The 20962-nt window shown below is 36.6% G+C and overlaps 1 protein-coding gene across 3 annotated transcripts in view; it reads right to left on the reverse strand.

The window, feature by feature from the left end:
• The window catches only part of nej (nejire), a 51411-nt gene that overhangs the window by 22490 nt on the left and 7959 nt on the right, over positions 1-20962 (reverse strand). For 2 of the 3 annotated variants that reach the window (XM_065364533.1, XM_065364532.1), the window contains exons 4-25: positions 18432-18616; positions 17525-17756; positions 17087-17418; positions 11807-11999; positions 11295-11714; positions 10931-11196; positions 10672-10841; positions 10355-10598; positions 10000-10273; positions 8003-8247; positions 7372-7875; positions 5016-5199; positions 4789-4926; positions 4424-4710; positions 4173-4330; positions 4002-4082; positions 3789-3923; positions 2676-2891; positions 2322-2582; positions 2071-2236; positions 1795-1971; positions 1462-1704 (exon numbers count right to left, since the gene is read on the reverse strand). In XM_065364533.1, the coding sequence (XP_065220605.1) occupies positions 1462-1704; positions 1795-1971; positions 2071-2236; positions 2322-2582; positions 2676-2891; positions 3789-3923; positions 4002-4082; positions 4173-4330; positions 4424-4710; positions 4789-4926; positions 5016-5199; positions 7372-7875; positions 8003-8247; positions 10000-10273; positions 10355-10598; positions 10672-10841; positions 10931-11196; positions 11295-11714; positions 11807-11999; positions 17087-17418; positions 17525-17756; positions 18432-18616 (5111 nt within the window). The remainder of the gene's footprint in view (positions 1-1461; positions 1705-1794; positions 1972-2070; positions 2237-2321; positions 2583-2675; positions 2892-3788; positions 3924-4001; positions 4083-4172; positions 4331-4423; positions 4711-4788; positions 4927-5015; positions 5200-7371; positions 7876-8002; positions 8248-9999; positions 10274-10354; positions 10599-10671; positions 10842-10930; positions 11197-11294; positions 11715-11806; positions 12000-17086; positions 17419-17524; positions 17757-18431; positions 18617-20962) is intronic. The other variant, XM_065364534.1, reaches the window with a different exon arrangement.

Here is a 20962-nt window from a genome sequence, read left to right on the forward strand (position 1 = left end):
GTTCAACCAGTAATTTCAATAACGACTGATTTAGTACAGTAGGATGTAAGTTATCAATTGTAGTGGTGAAATTTATAAATTTCGACGAAGTAGACTTCCGATTATCCAAACCAATTGGCGAATTTGGCAGTCCTGATAAGCTAAAATTCGGATAAAACGATTATATTTTTTTTGTTTAATTCTTGGTAGAAAATGATTTTTAAGAAATTTTTTTTATAAGTCAAATTTTTAAAAAACCATTTTTTTAGGGCTCGAATCAAAATTTTTCCAAACTAAAAAAATTCCTAAGGTTTTAAGACATAATTTTTATTCTTGCTTGAAAAAATTTTCAACAGAGCCCACTAGTTTTTTTTTTTTATTTTTTTTTTTTATGGAGGGTCTTGACTTTGGAATATGGAGTCTTTAAAAAAATCATTCTTTTCCAAAACACATCCGAAATTCCAAAATTAAAGGGGGCCGAGAGCTCGAATAAAAATTTTTTCAATAACTAAAAAAATTCGTAAGGTTTTAAGGCACAATTTCTATTCTTGCTTGAAAAAATTTTGAACAGAGACCACAAGTATTTTTTTGAAAAAAATAAAAAAATAGAGGACTTTTGAAATAAGGGGGGGGGTGGTCTTTAAAAAAACACATTATTTTTCAAAATACATCCTAAATATTAAAATTGGAGGGGAGGAAGGACTCGGATCAAAATTTTTCCAATAACTAAACAAAAATTGGTAAACTTTAAAGACACATTTTCTGATTTTTTTCTTGAGAAAAATTTTCAACAGGGGCCTCAAGTGGAGATTTTTTTGAAAAAAATGGAGGACCTTTGGAAAATAAATTTGTAAAGTTTCGAGGCACAATTTTCGATTTTTGCCAGAAAAAAAAATGTCAACAGGGGTCACAAGTAGAGAAATATATTTTTTTTTTGAAAAAAATGGAGGACCTTTGGAACATTTGAAGAGTGATATTCCAAAACTCGCTTTGTCCATTTTTATCAAAGTTGGGTTTTCAGCGGTACCTGGTAGATGAAGTATTAACTCACATTCCTACATCATCAACCTACCAAAATGAGGTGTTAAACGCACCTAAATAGCCAATTCAATAAAAATTAAAAAAAAATAATGTTCCAAAACGCGCTTTGTTCATTTTTATTGAAATTTTTTTCAGCAGTATTTAGTGGATGAAATGTATACCTACACTCCTACATCATAAATCCACCCAAATAAAGTGCTAAACTCGCCTAAAAAGCCAATTTACCCGTTTAAAGGGAAACTGTTTTTCCTCTTTCCTGAAAAGTTGTGAAAATGGACAAAGCGAGTTTTGGAATATCACTCTTCATTTGAAAAAAAAAACACTTTTTTCCAGAACACATCCTAAATTCAGTCATAAAATCGATTTTAACCCTTCCCCCTCCCCCAAATAACATGAAAGTAGTCAACCAGATTAATATGGACACAGAAATCGGCGACTTACCGCTAAGCTGGCTGCAGACTGAGCCGAATGCAGTCGAATAACGAAGAAAACTTCTTTGTGCTTCTCCATAGTGGCGTAGATTTTGGCCGATAAATCGTTCCCCAATTGAGGCGCGTTGAATTTGTTTTTCGTGTTGCTTTTGCGATGGCTGGATTTTGATTTGTTCGTCTTCTTGACCTTCTTATTACTCTTCTTTTTACCATCGACGTCGGCTTCGCCTTCGCCATCCATGTTATACACCTGCTAAAATATTACAAACGTAATCGAATTAAAAATCTACACTTCAGAAATGAAAATCCATTATCGATAAATCGACTCGTTAGAGACACTTACGTTGTTAGCAGCTGCTGAGGCGGCTTCCGCAGCTTCAGCTTGCCGTCTTTTTTCTTCTTCCTCCTGGTCTAACTCTTTGATACTTTCTTCTAAAACATTTGGCCAAAAATCGCCTTCAAAATACGGCAGTTCTGCAGCAGACTGTAATTTATCTTCCATCGCTTGTTTTAAAATATCCTACGGAACGAGAAACACATCGAGTCCATATTATTTCGCTGCTTACGATAGTAATTTAATAAAGTTTCAATATTATTAGACGTGAAATTCGATACTCACTTTGTAATCGAGCACTATTCTTTCGATGATACCTTTATCTAACATTTTCCTATACCAATCTATTAATCTTTTCGGTTTCGGGATTTTTTGGTCGTCTGGATGACAGTGAAAAATATAGTCGTCTCCTTCCGAAGGAGGACAAGCCCAAATATGAGCCATAGTATACCTAGAAAATGGAGAAGAAAAATTAATTTAAAAAGAACTCAAGTCAAATGATCGCTCGATACTTCGATTCGTTCACGTCAACTTACCCTAATTGCTTAACGTAATCCAAATATCCTAATAAAATTTCGTGATAAACCGCGGTACGAAATTGTTTCGGTTGAAAGAAATGTACGGAGTCTAAATAAGCGATGTATACGCGTCTTTGATTCGGTTGCGGACACTCGGATCCGTATTCTTGCACATGCATACCGAAAATACACACGTCGACGCCGTCGATTTCTTCGAAAGCGAATAGAGCTTTCGCTTTGTACGGGAACTGTTCGGGTAATTCTCCAGCATCGACGAATCTACGAAAACAATCGCAACATATTTTCAGATTATGAATCATTCAATTAGCAAATGTTGCAATTGCACAGTTCGACATTTCTAAGTGTACTCACCGGCTCTTCATGCCAGGTTTCACTTCGACCGTTTTCTCAGAGCTGGATACGATACGAACGGTCACTTCGCCGGCTCCGGCTTCTTTCTTTTTGAGGTAATTATTAACTCTGGTTTCGATGTATGTGGCTAATTTGGTAGTCGGTAACTTTTTCGCGCTGAATTTGTTATCTTTTCTTTTAGCGTTTTTCTTTTTCAAACAATTATCACAAACGAATCTGCAAAAAAAGAGATACACAAAAAAAATCAGAATTATTATTAGCCATTTCGTGTTCTTATATATTTCAGGGTTTGAGAGGTAATTCGCGAGAGGCTGTTGATATCACTACACATTAAGAAAATACAAATCTCGTATTCAATTTTTTCCAAAAAAAAAAAAAAAAAAAAAAATTTAAAAAAAATCACAAAACAAGAACGATATAAATTGAAATATTTTGGTCTTTAATTATTTTTAAAAGTTGGCAATTTTTGGCAACAAACGTAAAAATCTTTGAGATTTCTGATAAAAAGGGCAATTTTTGGCAAAAAGCGAGACTTTTGGAAAATTTTTCAAAAAAGTTGGATAAAGCAAAATTTTTTGTCAATTTTTGAAAAAGTGAGAATTTTTGCCAAAAGATCAAAGATAGGAAAAAAATCAAAATTTTACCAAACTGACTTGAAATGTTGAAATTTAGAACAGACTCTATTTTCTAACCCCTGAATCGATTGGAAATGATTTCTCAAACCGCTTGGAGCAATTCTACAGCCTTCGTGGTCGAAAACTGGAATTTCCAAAAAAGTGCTGGAGGCTCCAGAATTGTTCAAAATGATTGGAAACTATTTTCAATCGTTTTCGGAAGCCGAAAATTTCAGCTTTTTAGATCAATTTGGCGAAACTTTGATATTTTCCCAATTTTTGATGTTCAAAAATTCGCCAAAAATCAAAAAAAGCATTTTAGTACTAGAAATTTGAGCTGGTGATGTATTTTAGCAAGTTCTTTCGATTTCTTTCGCCCAGTTCGAAATTTTCTTCTCCCAGTTGAGCTCTCCCTTGCCCATCTGACCTCACAGGTTCCCTTTCTACATTCACTGTGAAAAAAAAAAGGAGGTAAACTGCATTTAAATTCGATACTTACCCTGACCGCCATATCTGATCCATATGTAAAACGCACATTTGATGCGATCGTCTGCCACAATCTAGGCACTCGACAAAATGCTCCGTTTCGAGGTAATCGTTTTTCATTTCCACGAATTGATCCTTTTTTATCACACTGTAACGAAAAATCAAAACAGCGTTAACTTCGCACTGCGGACGCGTAACTTTCAAAAACACACATTAGACTACTTACGTCTGAGGTTGAGCAGGATCTTCGCCTAAGGTTACCGTATCTCCGGGTATATCGTGGAAACATTTAACACAGTAAGTGTATCTGAAAAATTACAACAAAAAAAGGTCAGTCACACGTTACAATTCGTAAATCTTCAAAAAAAAAAAAAAAAAAAGTAGGTAAGTAACTCACTTGTTTTGGTAATTGAAATATTTCGCGTCTCTCGGTATCGTACATAGTTGTTTACCGAAGCAGCACAGCGTTTGCGGACTGAACGTATACTTGCGACCGCAACAATAACCCAAGTTTTGCATAACTGGGTCGATTTCTTGTTCGAAAGTTTCAGCCAACTGTTCCACAAAAGGAAAAAAAAATAAAATCATATCGTTAGTTCGAATAAAATTTCAATCTATCGTCGTGTCCAAGTTGAATATTCAACTCACCTTAGTACAACATTTATAAACTCTCGACGATTTCTTGTTGTACAGCCAAGCGTTATCGAACATCAGCCACACATCGTCGACGAAATTCCACGGATCAACGTATTGGCCAACGTCGAGCTTGCCTTTAATGGTAGACAAGTCCATCGGTTGTTTGATGATATCCAAGTAATCGGGTATACCCAACTGTAGCGGATCAACTGGTTCACGGAAAGGCGCCGATTCCTCTTGTTGGTATAATTTTGTCAGCACTGGCATAAAACTTCTTTGCAGATCTTCTGGTTTAAAAACTATCGCAAAAAAAATAGATTCGATCGTTAATAAAACGTTGTCAAAGGTTCCCCCAGCCAAAATTCAGGTATACTTACTGCATTTCTCTTTCTTTTCGGACGACGACGACGACGTGCTTTGAACTGGTTGCGGTGTTCTGGCCGGTTTGATATCTATACTATCTTTCAAATCGACCGATGAAGACGTACTTTCGTCTTGCGGTTCTTTAGGTTCACCTGTGATTAGAAAAATGATCGGTTAAATAAAGTGTTCTGGCTCGTACTCGTTCGCAGCGCCGTCGAGTAATTATTAACAAAAAACGTACTTTTGATTTCATCTGGTCTCATTTGCTTGCCCTCGCTTTCGTGACTTTGTTCAATTCTGTCGTCAGCGTTGTTTTCGTCAAGATGACTAGCCTCGATTGGTTCTTCTTTGATAATGGGCGGATCTAATTTACCTTTCTTTTCGGGAGGACCTCCCATGTCATCATCATCGTCATTTTCAGCCTCCTAAAATGAAGAAAATTAATAAATTAAAAACATATTATCTTTTTCTTCAAACAGGTAAATAATAATTGGTAAAAATAATTTGAATTTTTTAATTTTCGATATCAATTTTCTAAAATTTTGCCTAGTTTTATCAGAAAACATATCGAACAAGAAGATTTTTCAAAGAGAATTTTCAGCAGGATTTTTTTCGAATTTTTTCAATTTTTTTGAAGGAAGAGACGAAGAGAGGAAGGGAGTGAGGGGAAAGGAAGGGGAAATTAGGTCAATGTATATCTAAAACGAAATTTTTCACGTCAAAATCTTAAAATAAAAAAAAGAAAAAGAAAAAAATTCAAAATTCAAAATTTAGAAAAAAGAGAAAATTGAACGGAAAATCTAAAAAATTGATCAAAACAGTGAAATAAGCAAAAATGCAACACTTTCAGAGAGTGAATTTCTTAAAATGCATCAATTTGGAATGGGAGGGGTAAGAGAGGGAAGATCAGATCAAAACTCACTCAAGCTGTAAATTGTTTCATTTTCAAAAATGATTTTTAAAAAGTAAAAAAAAATCACAATTTTGAAAGAAGAAAAAAAACATGTTTTTAGCAGAACAGTTTTCAAATGTTTCAATGAAGGTCGAAAAACAGAGTTAAATGAGACAAAATTTCCCCATTTTCAAAAAAAAAAAAAAAAAAAAATGAAGGAGAAAATAATTAGAATTTTGAGAGGAGCATAAAATGAATGGAAAATTTCAAGGATTGATTTTAAAAAAAATAGAAAATTGGAATTCTTGAAATATCGGCCACAAACGAATATTGCAAAAAAACAAAAAACAGAAAATTTGTTCAAAAGTTTAAATTTTAAGGGCAGCATGAGGAGAAGGAAGAGGGGAACTATTTTTTTAGATTCAAAAAAAAATCAAAATTCTGAAATAAAAAAAAAAGGAAATTTTCAAAGTTTGATTTTCAAAAAAATTGTTCTAAAGCAGGATAATTTTGAAATTTTGGTTTAAAAAAACTGGACTTTTCTCAGGAAATTTATTCAAAAGTTTGAATTCGACGAAGAGGATAAGAAAAAGATAGATGGTAGGAGGAAAATGGAGGGGGAGGGGAAGGTCGAATCAAAATGTATTCAAGTAAATAATTTTTCAGCTCTGAATTTTTCTATTTTCAAAAAAAAAAAAAAAAGGATATTAAAATTACATTTAAGTTGAAAAAAATCAAAATTTTGGAAAAAAAGAAAAAAGTTATAAAGCAGGTCAATTTTGAAATCTTGGCAAAGAATCAGAACTTTCGATAGGAAAAATCTTCAAATATTTTTCAATTGGAAGGGAGGGAAAGGGCGATCAAAATTTATTCGAGTCCAAAATTTTCAGGACTTGACTTCTACCATTTTGAAAGAAGAGAATGAGTGGGAAATTCAATGTTTCATAAAAAAAAATGATTTTCACAAAAACAAAAAGGAAAAATCAAAATTTTCAAAGATGGAGAGAATAAATGGAAAATTTCCAAGATTGGTTAAAAAAGGTGAAGAAAAGCAGGTCTTTTGTTGGTGAAAAAGCAACTTTGCAGAAAATGTTGGGAAAAAATTTCTTCAAAAATGTTTCAATTTCAAAGTGGTGAGGTGGGAGGGGGAAGAAGAGTTGAACTTTATTCAAGTCAAAAAGTAGGCCAAAATTTTCTTCATTTTTAAACAGAACCAAAAAAAAAAAAAAAAAAAAAATATCGAAGACTGATAAATTTACTTGATCAGCTTCACATTTTTTTATTAAGAAAAAAAAAAAAAAAACAGGAAAAATGAGGGGGAAAATCCTAATTTTGGAAATGTGAGAAAATCAAGGAAGAATACACAAGATACGCTGAAAAAATAGATAAAATCTGGATTTTTTGACAATTTTTGCAAAAAAGCATAATTTCTGACAGAAAAGTTATCAATTTATTTAAATTTGGGAGAGGGGGGGGGTAGGGGTTTTTATTTTTGAAGGAAACTTAAAAAATGTTGAAAAAATGGGAAATTTCGAAGTTCGATTGAAAAAAATGTGAAAAAACAGAACTTTTAGCACGAAATTTTTCCATATGTTTCAAGGGGTTGAGAGGGGGTAGGGGGGGAGGGACAAAATTCCTTTAAATTCAATTTTTTCAGGATAACAATTTTTATTAAACAAAAATAATAAAAAAAACTTATACGTACTCTTTTGATGGTCGTCGAAACAGTAGCCACTTGACCCGAGCTATTCGGCGTGTTCACTTTGTTAATATAATTAGACGTCGAATTCATGGATAGCACGGAGGGGGGTTGTTGATGATGGGCAGCAGCTGCGGCCGAATTTGGTGAACTAGACGTGGGCGTACCAACGATAGTCGGACTAGCCGCCGGTAACGGTACGCTGTTGTGCATTCCCTCGATCGACGGAGGCTGCGAAATGATCGGCGACGCTTGATCGAGGTGATTATTGCTCACCGAACTGACCCGAGGAGATTGCTGGAAATTATTTAAATGCGCCGGACTCGGCGTCATAGGCTGCTGATGCTGCGATTGTTGAGATTGTTGCACGGCCGATTGTTGGCCGGCGTTCGATTGCTGTTGTTGCTGGTGGACTTGGTTGGGCGACGGGAATTGCGGTACGGCGAACACGGGCGATGTTTGCGACAGTACTCCCGGTAATCTGGTTTGTTGTTGTTGCTGTTGCGAGAACTGCGACAGAACGAATTGTAGATAATTATTAGAAAATTTGAAAAAAAAAATGCATTTCACTAGAATTATTTTGCGTATTTATTCATTTTTTGTCATTTCAATCAGTAACTTTTACGATGATGCTCACCTGCTGTTGGTTATTAGGGATAAACTGACTAGTCGTGCCGCTATTACTAATACTGAAAGCTGTATGGGTAGTGGACATAGAGGCAGTGGTACAGATATTATTCGGACTGCGTCGCGGTAGCGGCGTCAGCGATTGTTGTAGCTGCGACGGTGGCTGCTGCGAATTGCTATTGACATTATTGAAAGCCATTCTGCTAGCTGGTCCGCTATTTGGTACCCCGGCCATTTGATTATTTGGAACGGAGCCTGAAAAATTCGCCACAAAATAACCATTATTTTCACTTCCAGTCATTTAAAAATTAATTCAATTAATTTTTTTTAAAATTGAACATACGAACATATTAAAAAAAATCAATCAAACTTTTTTCATAATTTTTCAAAATTATTGATCGATTTTTTCAAAAAATTTTAAAAGCCAAACCTAATGCTAGAAGGTCGAATACATTTTTTTACAAGTTTTAAAGTCATGGAATTTCAAATTTTGACCACTGAAATTTCATTATTTTGTCGACTAACAAGGGAACCTCTTGAGGTGTCCGCCTCCGATTTGAACGGGACCGCGATTTTTGTAAAGAGCATGTTCTAAAACCCCCAAATCCAAATTTTCAGGTGCCCAAGTTCATTTTTCGATTTTTGGCGAATTTTTGAAAATCCAAAATTGATTATTTTGGTGATTCATGTTTTTTTAAGTACGTACTTGATCAGTAAAAATGTTCAAAATAAGTCCTAAAACTGATATTAACCCCCCCAAATCCAAATTTCGCCATTTCCAGCCATTCTGGAGCCTTCAGTGCGATTTTTCAATTTCTCCAGAATTTTCAATTTGCTTCAGAAGGCGTGAATATGTAGTTGGGCAGCTAAAAATCGAGTTGTGTGTTATACTCGACCTGTTTAACCAATTTATCCACATTTGAGCCGATTCTGGAGCGGACACCTCAAGAGTGGTTTTTTGACCAGCTTTTTTTTCAAAATCACAATATCCAAAAATCAAAAATTCTTCGTTTGTGAGAATATTTTTGAAATTTGCGCGAATCGCTGTATTTCGTCATTAATTAACCACACAAGAGCGAATTTCGCCATTTCCAGCCTTTCTTGGGTCTCCCTTCAATTTTTGGATATTTTTATTATGAAAAAAGCTGGTCAAAAACCCACTCTTGAGGTGTCCCCTCCAGAATCGGCTCAAACGTGAATAAATTCGTTAAACAGTTCGAGTATAACACACAACTCGATTTTTAGCTGCCCAACTACATATTCACGCCTTCTGAAGCAAATTGAAAATTCTGGAGAAATTGAAAAATCGCACTGGAGGCTCCAGAATGGCTGGAAATGGCGAAACTCGGCCTCAGGGGGTTTGTTGTGTTCGAAATACAGCGATTCGCGCAAATTTCGAAAATTTCCTCGCAAACGGTAAAATTTTGATTTTTTGGAATTCTTATTAAGAAAAAAGCTCGTCAAAAAACCACTCTTGAGGTGTCCGCTCCAGAATCGGCTGAAATGTGGATAAATTCGTTAAACAGGTCGAGTATAACACACAACTCGATTTTTAGCAGCCCAACTTCATATTCACGCCTTCTGGAGCAAATTCAAAATTCTGGAGAAATTGAAAAATCAAGCTGGAGGCTCCGGAATTGCTGGAAATGGCGAAATTTGGATTTGGGGGGTTATTATCAGTTTTAGGACTTATTTTGAACATTTTTATTGATCAAGTACGTACTTTTTAAAGAAAAAAGCATAAATCGCCAAAAACAGTCAATTTTGGATTTTCAAAAATTCGCCAAAAATCGAAAAATAAACTTGGGCAGCTGAAAATTTGGATTTGGAGGTTTTAGAACATGCTCTTCCTAAAAATCACGGTCCCGTTCAAATCGGAGGCGGACACCTCCAGAGGTTCCCTTGTCTGTTTTCGTCGACTTAGTACTTTTAAAAACTAGTGCACTAGATCTTTATTCTTCCCCCCTTCCGACTATTGAGTTATCCACCACTTAGCGGATCACTTACCGGGTACTGAGGGATGAGGCGGGCCGAATAGGGCACCCATTCCTCTGACTGGTGCGGACATTGCGCCTAATGGTCTGACAGCCTGCTGCGACTGCTGAGCTAGCTGAGCACCTGTTTGCGGTCCTTGAGGAGGCTGCTGCGACTGTTGTTGTTGAGCCTGCTGCTGTTGTTGTTGCTGCTGCTGCAATTGCTGCTCCTTTCGTTTCTGGCGTCTCTCGTCCAGCTCTTTGTGTATTTTATAATACTTTTCCGCCAGCAAATGGTAGTACTCGGACTGAGAAAATGAAATCGAATCGATATTATTTCGAATAACTACTTGAAATAAAATATTAAAAATAATGAAAGTCGTTCTTACTTTGGAATTGGCTGCTTCGTAAATATCACATTCGACTTTTCTGGCGTACGACTCCAAATTCTGCATTATACGGTCGTCGATATGTAAATTTGACCTGTTGCGATTGAAATCGTTGTTTGAAAAATTTCGCGGTTCTCCGGGTGCGCCGGGGCCGCCGCCACCAGGTCCTCCTTGAGATTGATTACCGCCCGTAGGAAATATCGCTTGAACTCTGAATAACCAAGAGTTGGTAAAATCATCAATACTATATACGCATTTATTGCCGATATTATTCTAATATCGATAGCTAGGCGCCATTCGAAAGTTAATCAACTTACAATTTTTTCACCAAGTGTTCCCTGAGTTCGTTGTTGATGAGTTTATGCCATTCTTTGGTGACGTTCTGAGCAGCGTTGCCTACGACCGAGTTGCTACCGGCGCCTGATCCGGGGACAAGATTCGCAGCTCCGGGAATCCCGCTCAGGAGTCGGCTATCGTTGATTTGTAACTGTAAAGTGGGAAACGAAAACGAATTAGGATGGCTGTGAGAAGACGATCTAGCTTGGGGGAGGGGAGGGGGTCACTAGGCTAACTTACGTTCGAGTTGATATCTGAATTAGACGTCGCATTGTGTGATGCTTGAGGAACGAACGAAGACGCGGTCGAAGTTAGCACCGTGTTCGCAGCCGACACAATGCTTTGATGGATGGTATTGACGGCCGACGATTGACTCTGCAAATTCTGTTGATTACTAGCACCTATAACGGAATTGGTATTCGGATCGATGGCCACGTTGGGCGCTACAACTCCTTGCTGATTCATACCACTGCCTAACGTCGGACCGCCGACACTGACATTAATTCCTGCAACAAATCGCACACGCAAATCAATCAATACCTCCGTATCACGAAGAAAAAGCGCTCATTTACACTGCAAAAAAAATACATATGTAGATACTTACTCTGTTGCTGACTCAACGGTATGTTATTAACTTGCGCCTGTTGCTGCTGAGACGCGACATGGGATACGGACGACGGTCTTACGGCGCCACCCACCACCGGATTCGAACTACTGCTGACCAGCTGCTGTACGGCAGAAGCGCTATTTGGACCAGCCAACGAAGGTCCGGGACCCGGTCCGTCCGGCGGCACTTGGATCCCCAGGCCGGCGTAAGCTCTTCTCATATCGCTGGCCGTTGGCTGATTGGTTTGTTGCGGCGAAGGCGGCACCACTTGCGAGAGTTGTTGTGACTGCGGCGGCGGCGGTCCTCCGACTACCGGAGCGCCGCCAGCTTGTGACGGTTGGGGCTGCTGCGATGGTGGTTGAGGTGGCGGCGCACCGAGCGGATTTGCGGATTGACCGGCCGATGTTAAGAATGCGTCTAGATGAGGTGAAGAAAATTCAACGGGTTAGGATTATCCAAACTAGATACTAGTTGAGGATAGAGTCAGAGATGGAGGCGGCGATACTTACTAGTGTTATTTCTCGATTTGTCGACTTGCTTCAGAGGAAGACAAACTGGACAATCTGGACGCTGGCAATGTTTCCAATGTGAGATTATCTGCTTGGAAGATGAGCAGTGCGCAATTTGACACTGTTTACCGGCCGTACAACTGGCCATGTGTTTTAATATGTTTTTCATCGTTTTGCAATGTGGTAACGCGCACTGTAACAAATCATATAACGCAACATTGGCAGGTTAGAATATTGTTTTTTTACAATTTACGAATATGCGAACATTCTGTTTTACTAAATAATGTTCAATTTTATAGATTTCTAAGGTCTTTTGTCAAATTCATAATTTTATCATGTTCGTCAACGAAAAAAAATTCCAGATGAGAAATTCAACAAAAAAAATAACAGAGAAAAATTCTTCATAGAAAAAATTTGAAAGAAAAATTCCTCCAGGAAAAATTTTAGAAAAAAAACTCTCCAGAGAAAAAAATTGACTCCCTCGTATTTGGACAAACCTACAGATAAATCGAAAGAACAAGTCCTAAATAATTCAAAAGTCCCCAAAGCTTGAATTTTTGAAAAAAATTCAAAAACGCAAAAAATATTTTCAAAAACTTCAATCTTTTCATGTATGTACATGTCTTTTTTCAACAAATCGAGCTAAAATGAATAATTACTTTCATTTCAACTCCCCTCAACGATAAAAAAATCACATTCGAATCATTCCAGAGACTCCAATAAATACTCAATTTTCTCCAAGAATTTAAAACTGCTGTAATATGTAGGAAGTGAAAAGAACTTCATCATTCAACATTTTGCTTGATGCTATGTGAGAGAGAACTCTCTCCGCTGGTTAAGGCCATTAAAGTGCGTTTTTCGATTTTTGGTGAATTTTTGAAAATCCAATTTAGGTCAAAAATGGGGGAAAAAATCAAAATTTTACCAAATTGACCAAGAAGGCTGAAATTTGGGATGTACCCTATTTTCGACATGACAAATCGATTGGAAACTGTTTCCATCCGTTATGAGCAGTTCTGGAGCTTCCAGAAGATTTTTGAAACTCGAAATTCCCACAAAATTCCATCAAATTGGAGTTGTAAAGCTGAAATTTATTCTAAAAACTACATTCAATACGCTACAAAGTACTGCAGGTGAATTGCAAGTCGTTTTGGAGCCTCCAGCGACTTTTTGAAAATTCCTGAAGCCTCCAGCAGATTATTGAAACTTGAAAACTGAGATGGAGAGTCGAAATTCATTCTGCAAACTAATTTAAATACGCTAAGAAGTTGACTGCTGGGGGATTTCAAGTCGTTTTGGAGCCTCCAGCGACTTTTTTGAAAATTACTGGAGCCTCCAGTAGATTTTTGAAACTTGAAAATCCCGCAACATTAATTTATCAAATGGAGTTGGCAAGCTGAAATTTACTTCGCAGACTACATGGTGGTTTCAAATGGTTTTAAAGCTTCCAGCTGCATTTAGGAAATTTCAATTTTCTAAAAAATCGCCATGAAACCTTTCAAAAAGTCGCTGAAGGCTCCAAAACGACTTGAAATCCACCAGTAGTCAACTTCGTAGCGTATTGAATTAGTTTGCAGAATGAATTTCGACTCTCCATCTCAGTTTGATGAAGTTTTGGGGAAATTTCAAGTTTCAAAAATCTACTGGAGGCTCCAGTAATTTTCAAAAAAGTCGCTGGAGGCTCTAAAATGACTTGAACCCACCTGAAGTCGTCTTCAAAGGGTGTTAAAATTGGAGTGCAGTGTAAATTTCAGCTTTCCATCTCCATTTGATGAAATTTTGTTAAAATTCAAAGTTTCAAAAATCTGCTGAAGGCTTCAGGAATTTTCAAAAAAGACGCTGGAGGCTCCAAAACGACTTGAAATCCAACAGCAGTCAACTTCGTAGCGTATTGAAATTAGTTTTCAGAATAAATTTCGACTCTCCATTTCAGTTTAAAGTTCAAAAATCTGCTGGAGGCTTCAGGAATTTTCAAAAAGTCGCTGGAGGCTCCAAAACGACTTGCAATTCACCTGCAGTACTTCGTAGCGTATTGAATGTAGTTTTTAAAATAAATTTCAGCTTTACAACTCCAATTTGATGAAATTTTGTGGGAATTTCGAGTTTCAAAAATCTGCTGGAGGCTCCAGAACTGCTCAAAACGGGTTGAAACTGTTTCCAATCGATTTGTCATGTCGAAAATAGGGTATATCCCAAATTTCAGCTTTCTTGGTCAATTTGGTAAAATTTTGATTTTTTCCCCCCTTTTTGGCCTAAATATTGGATTTTCAAAAATTCACCAAAAATCGAAAAACGCACTTTAGCACTTGAAATTTTGACAGGTGATAAATTTGAGCATGATCTTTCGATCTACCTTTGTAAGGTTTGAAGAATTTCGTGCAAGTCCTATGTTGAAACGCAAAATCTGCGATTATGGTTGACCTGCCAACCAAAATGGCCGCCATTTTGTGAGTAAGGCCAACTTTTTTTTTGGGCAAGTTTGCTTTAAAATGTTCCTTAGGATGGTCCCCTTTAAGAAAAAAGTTGTCCCGGAGGATCGGCGGGGAGGGGGGCAATTACTCCTATTGTCATATGCCGGACTATTACTTTTGACCTGGCGCTAATATCCCTGGAATTTTACAGTAAACGTTTTTAGAACGGTTGAGAAATGTACTCAGTTATCATCACCCAAAGTCATAGTATCGCCAAAATCTAGTTTTGGCGCTTCCAAAACAATTTCAGGGTGTCCAAGCTGTTGGAAAAAAAATTTTCCCTGATTTTTCCACGTCGTTTTCCAGCATCAATTTTTCCAACTTCTCAGATTCTTAAAATGTCATATACACGCGAAATAATTAAAGGGAACGGGAGAGGAAAGGCAGTCAAATTTTATGAGCCCTTTTGAAAGTTTGAATTATATTGCCCTCAAGAACAAAATCTTTTTTTTTTCAATAAACAAACTGAACGTGCTCCAGTCATATTTGAGGTGGTGAGGAGGAGGGAGGAATGGGACATTAATGCAGTACAAAATTACCAAAAAAAAAAACCAAGAAAACAAAACATCACGAATTGATAAGTTCTAGGTTTTAATATTAAAAAGTTGGACTATTTTGAAACTTTTTGATGAAAAATCTAGACTTTCTGACACTTTTTCGCAATAAAGTACAATTCTGCAATTTTTGGCACAAAAAAAAATCGACGAAAGAAGATCGAAACTGATAATTTCAACAAAAACAAAGAAATGGTTTTCTGGTGTAAATTCTGGAAAAAAACGAGATTTTAGGAAAAATTTTGAAAAAAAAGTTGAATGGACTTTTTGAGAATTATTGGCAAAAAAGTAATACTCTTTGGCAATTTCTGACAAATATCTACCTAAACGAGGATTTTGGTCAATTTTTGTAAAAAAAAAAAAATTAAAAGCAAAAATGAAATAGTTTTTGGAAAATTAAGTAAGTATTTAGCAAAGAAATTAGATTTTTTGCCACCTTTTTTTTTTGAAACGTGAAATTTATTTTCCACGTAATTTTTGGTAGTCAAAACTTTTGGACAATTTTTGGAATTTCTGGAATTTTTTGCAAAAAAAAAACTGATTATTTTTTACATTTTTAGCAAAAAGCAAAAATTTTTCGCAATCTTTGTTGAAAAAGGGAGACTTTTTTCGGTCGAAAAGTGAAACTTGTGGGACCATTGGGTAATTTTTAGTGGGAAACATGAATACTTTTTAAATTTATAGCAAAAAAGTAATCATGTGGAAAAATTAAAATTTTTGAAAATTTTATTGAAAAAAGTAATTCTATGACCGAAATTGTAGAAAAAGTAACCAAAAGTAATTTTTTAGTATTTTAGTAAGTTGGTTACTCAGAAAATAACTGAGTACGAGCCCTGCCTATTTTGATGACACTATTTTATTCATTACCTATTAAATTGTGCACTCAAGAAATAATTTTCAAATAATTTGCCAATATTTCCCTATTTTTTAGCAATTGGTACAATTTTATAGAAATTTTTCCCATTTTTAACGAATTCAAACTGAGAAAAAACAATAAGAATGAATATTTTTGGAGTCTATTTTTTCACATTTTGAGATGCTTGTTTAATGGATAAATTTTAAAATTTTAAATTACTTCTGACAATCAAAAAAAAAAAAAAAAATGGGTATAATTTTTATGAAGAAAAATGGGCACAAGTAGGTACATATTTTTCAAAAATCGATTTAATTTAATTTTTTTCTAATGAAAAATTACTGAAATAGGCACAAATTTGCAGTCAACTTTTTCCAAAAAAAAGACAATCACATTTAGCTTTTTTTAAATTTTTTTTTTTTTCAAAATCAGTAAAGTAACGTCGCAAAAATCATCAGAATGGACAACACTGCGAAATCCAAGCGTTAAAAACTTCCAAACTGAGATGAAAAAGCTCATAAAAAAATCTTTGAAATATTCAACCATTATTGCATCATTTTCGAAAAAAATGAAAAAAAAAATCAAATTCGCCAAAAATTCACATTTATTCCAAATTTACCGCGCAATTTAATTCGTCACGAGCGGCCAGCTTTATAAAATTTTGCCACTGTTTCAAGCAAAAAGGAAAAAATTCCAATACATAAGTACATTACCAGCGCATCCCAACAAAAAGTAGATCTCGAATGCATAAGGAGCGTTTACACTGAACCAGACCGAACAACGAAGGCAAATGATCACAAAGCCAGAAGAAAACGCGAAATAATACGGTAGCTGGCGTCAAGTGTTATCCCTTTCGCTTTTCGTTCGGTTTAAACACGCCTCAAGTGGACTATGGAGGGAGTAGCCGGCCACGATGACGTTAACACGATTGCTCGCTCATTGGTTGAAAGAAAGCGCCAAATCACAGAAGTAGAGAAAATTCAATTCGCGCGATTCTTTCACGATGGGTAATTATTTGAAATAGAGAAAAATCGAAATTCGCGAGATTTTTTCGGACTTGGTCAGAAAATTCGGGACGTCGACTGATATCATATTTCATAAATGTATCGATTCAATTCACTCTTGAGGAAAATCTCTCGATAAAATTGGTGTAAATTTTGTCATTTCTACATTAGTAGGCATGCTAGGTATTAGCTAGAAACGAAAAATACACTTCTAAGATGATCTAGAATCATTTAAAATAATCAGAAACTTCGAAAATTAATCAAAAACGTGGAAAACCTCAAAAGAACACTATAATAAACCCCACTTATACTTGAAAAAAATTGGCCAAATGGCTAAAATAACGAGAAAACATCTCAAATCGACTAAAATTACTCAAAAAAACATCAAAAATACAGACCTGTCTTCCTTCTTCGGCAGCTTGAGTTTCTCTTTTTTGGCATTGATGAGCATGCAACAGTAAAACTAGCTGTTGCTGGATCAGCCTTCTCTTCTCCGGATCCGGTGCGGTGGCCGGCCTTTGCCCCACATTAGCCTGAGGATTTAAGACGCTCGCTGCCGCTATGGCGCCCGCTTGCTGAGGTCCTACCGTAGGAAGACCGGGTTGATTGGCTTGCGCCGGCGAATTCGCCACCGAAGGTAGCGATAACGACTGAAGCTGCGGCGAAGGCGCATTTTGTACTTGGGCAGCACCGCTCAGCGGTCCGTTTTCGCCAATAACGTTGATATTTCCTGCGATAAACAAAAAAAAACGAGCAGAATTTAGCAAAAAGGTGTTGGAGAATTTTCTTCCACACAGGTACGAGTAGGTATAATAATGACGTTGCGAAGTACTCACTTAAGGTACCGGTGACCGTGGTCGTCGATGATGAGAACCTGGCCACTTGTAGAGCGGCCATGTTGGGAACGTTGCGTTGTTGTAGCACGACGTTTACTTGAGATGTGCCCAAGGCGTTTTGCGAAGAAGACTGATACGAATAACACCCAACGTTACCGCTGTTCGTACCACCATTGGCTAGCAGATTAGTAGTTTGGCTCATGTTATTTACAGTAGGTAAGCCCGGTACGGTCTGCAAACAGATTCGAAGTTAGAGTTAGTCGTATTACAATCACATACCTACATATTTGATGAATAACCGAACAGTAGCCAAAACTAAGAGCTAGATCTTTTTAAAAAAATGCAAAACAATAGATCCAGGAGTAAAACAAAACAGCTTGGATGACAGACAAATAGATAAGGAAAATCGAAATTACCACACAATCACACAATGGATCTGTATTTCAACGTTTAGGCAATGAAAAGATAAATCTAGGAGAACTTTCCAAATCCGGATGAGCATTGTTTGTGCTTTGATGGAACAAACAAATGGTAGGTACTTTTAGATTATTGTTTTTTCCATTTTCGCAAAACCCAAAGACAAAGCTCCTTAAAATTTGAACCAAACACTATTGTTTTTTCAGCGCGACGATAGATCTGTAAAAGCGATAAGAATCTGCTACCACTTCTGAAGGAATCCTTGACGTATTTTCGGTATTTGTAACATTATCGAAGAATTACCTCGAGAAACACAACCCTTCTACCCCTTTCCCTCAACCCACAGAAGAAACAACCCCCGATCATGTTTTTCCATCACTTAACGACAATTTAACCAGGAGCTAGCTCACCGTGAGAATTTCATAAACAGTACTGTATTCGATTATTCGTCAAATTAAAAGCGTTACTTATGATTTAATTCGGTACTTACTTGCAAACGAGATCCTTGATTTTGGCCGACGCTTACTGGATGTCCCACTACATGGGAAGATTGGCCACCAGGCGGTACCAAATGACTATTATGTTGCTGCTGTTGTCGCATCGCTGCCACGGCCTGAGCCGTCATTAACGAATCGTTTGGTAAATTCGAAGGAACGCCGTGATGCCCGTGCATAGCTACAAATTTGATTATTAGGAGCATATTCGATATTTAACACGCGATATAACCGAGACCAAGGTAGCGGAGTACTGTTGGCTGAACTTGAGAAGTGTAGCTAGAGGGATTTTCAGTTGAAACCGGTTTCAGAACTTCGAGTTTTGACCACCTTCTCCAAAGAAACCGAATTATTTTTTGTGGGTGGGGCAAGATTGATGTTTTAATGGAAGGATGTTCCCTTAAAAGTTAAGGATGGTCGAATAATGACCGAGAATTCAATTCCAAGACAGATGATTTGGCCTTGCGGTTCAGGAGGGAGGATTTTCAGGTTAGAAAATTGAACGTACCTATCTGAGCAGATCCAATTTTGACGCATGCTAATCTGATCAGACCAAATCAAATCTACCCAAGTGAAAGCAATGAGATCCCGTTAGATCCGATCATGCTAGATTGGGTTAGTTTTACTGAATTTAATCAGACCTTTTTGGGTCGGTTTGATTAAGATTGGATCAAACCAATTTGATCAAATCAGATCAGATCTGGGCATTCCCTGTCTCCAGAAGGACGCGTAATCAGATGCGATTCAATTTAATCAGACCGATTTGAATAGGTTTGATAAACTTGGATCAGGCCAATCTGATAAAATCTGATTAGATTATATCAGGATTGTCTGATTCGATTGGATCAGACTTGATCAGATCCGGAAACTCTCTGCATCCAAGAAATAATCAAATTCAAGTCTGATCAGATCCGAGAACTCCTTGCATCCAAGACAACATAATCAAACCTGATTAAATTGGATCAGACAGGTTCGATTAGATTGGATCAGAACCGATTTGATCAGTTTGATGTAATCTGAACAATTTGATCAAATCTGATTAGATTATATCAGGATTGTCTGATTCGATTGGATCAGACTTGATCAGATCCGGATACTCTCTGCATCCAAGAAGTGATCAAATTCAAACCTGATCAGATCCGAGAACTCCTTGTATCCAAGAAAACGTAAGCAAATCTGATTAAATTGGATCAGACTGGTTTGATTAGATCGGATCAGACCGATTTGATGTAATCTGAACAGATTGAATCAGATCAAAACAGGTTCGAGAACTTCCGATCAGACGTGTTTGATTAGATTAGATTAGATTAGATTACATAAGATTGATTAGACCAATTTGATCAAATCTGGTTAGATCAGATTCGGGAACTTCCTGCATTCAGGAGAAAGTAATCAGATCGGATCAGACCAGTTTGATTAAATCTGATCAGATAAGATCAGGGAAATCCTCGAGAAATCCTTCTATTTATAAAATAATTAGATCCGATCAGACATGTTGGTATCACTTTAATTAAATCAGATCTGGTCTGATCGGATCCAGGATCTTCCTGCACCTAGAAGAAAGTACTCAGATCTGATTAGATAGGATCAGATCAGTTTGATCAAATCTTACTGGATTAGATCAAATCAGATCAGATCAGAAACTCTTCGAGAAATCTTTTTATCTAGAAAGTTGTACTTAGATCTAATCAGATGTGTTTGCATTCTTTTTATCTAGATAATAATTTGATCTGATCAGACCTATTTGTATCGGTTTGATTAAATTGGATCAGTTCAATTTGATGAAATCTGGTTAGATTAGATCAGGTCTGATCACCGGGAACTTCATGCATTCAGGAGAAAGTAATCAAATCTGATTAGATTGCATCAGACCAGTTTGATCAAAATGTAATCGAATTAGATTAGATCAGATCAGATCAGATTGGAGAACTCTTCAAAGTAAATCTTATGAGATATGATCAGATGTGTCTGTATCGGTTAGATTAAATTGGATCAGATTAGATCAATTTAATCGGATCTGATGGGATTAGAACAGATAAGATCAGGGAACTCTTCGCAGAATCCCTTCATCTAGAAAATAATTAGATCTGGTCAGACATGTTAGCATCAGTTTGATAAAATTGGATCAGACCAATCTGATCAAACCTACTTAGATCAAATCAGGCCTGATCAGATCTGAGAACTTCCTAAATTCAAGAGAAATTTAATCAGATCTGATTTTATTGGATCAGACCAGTTTGATCAAATCTAATTGGATCAGATCAGGAAACTCCCTGCATCCATGATAAAATGATCAGATCTGATTAAATTGGATCAGATCACTGTGATCAATAATCTAATTACTTTAGATCAGACCAGATCCAATCCAATCCAATCCAGAAACCCTCTGAAAGTCTGAATCCAACAGAAAGTGATCAGACCTGATCAGCTTGTTTAGGCAAGTTTGACGTTAGATCAGATCAGATCAGATCAGTACCTACTTGGGATTATTAAATTTGATTCATCATATGCAATATTTTTTCTCAGT

This window comes from Planococcus citri, chromosome 4 (assembly GCF_950023065.1).
Source record: "Planococcus citri chromosome 4, ihPlaCitr1.1, whole genome shotgun sequence".
Taxonomy (NCBI): Eukaryota; Metazoa; Arthropoda; class Insecta; order Hemiptera; family Pseudococcidae; genus Planococcus; species Planococcus citri.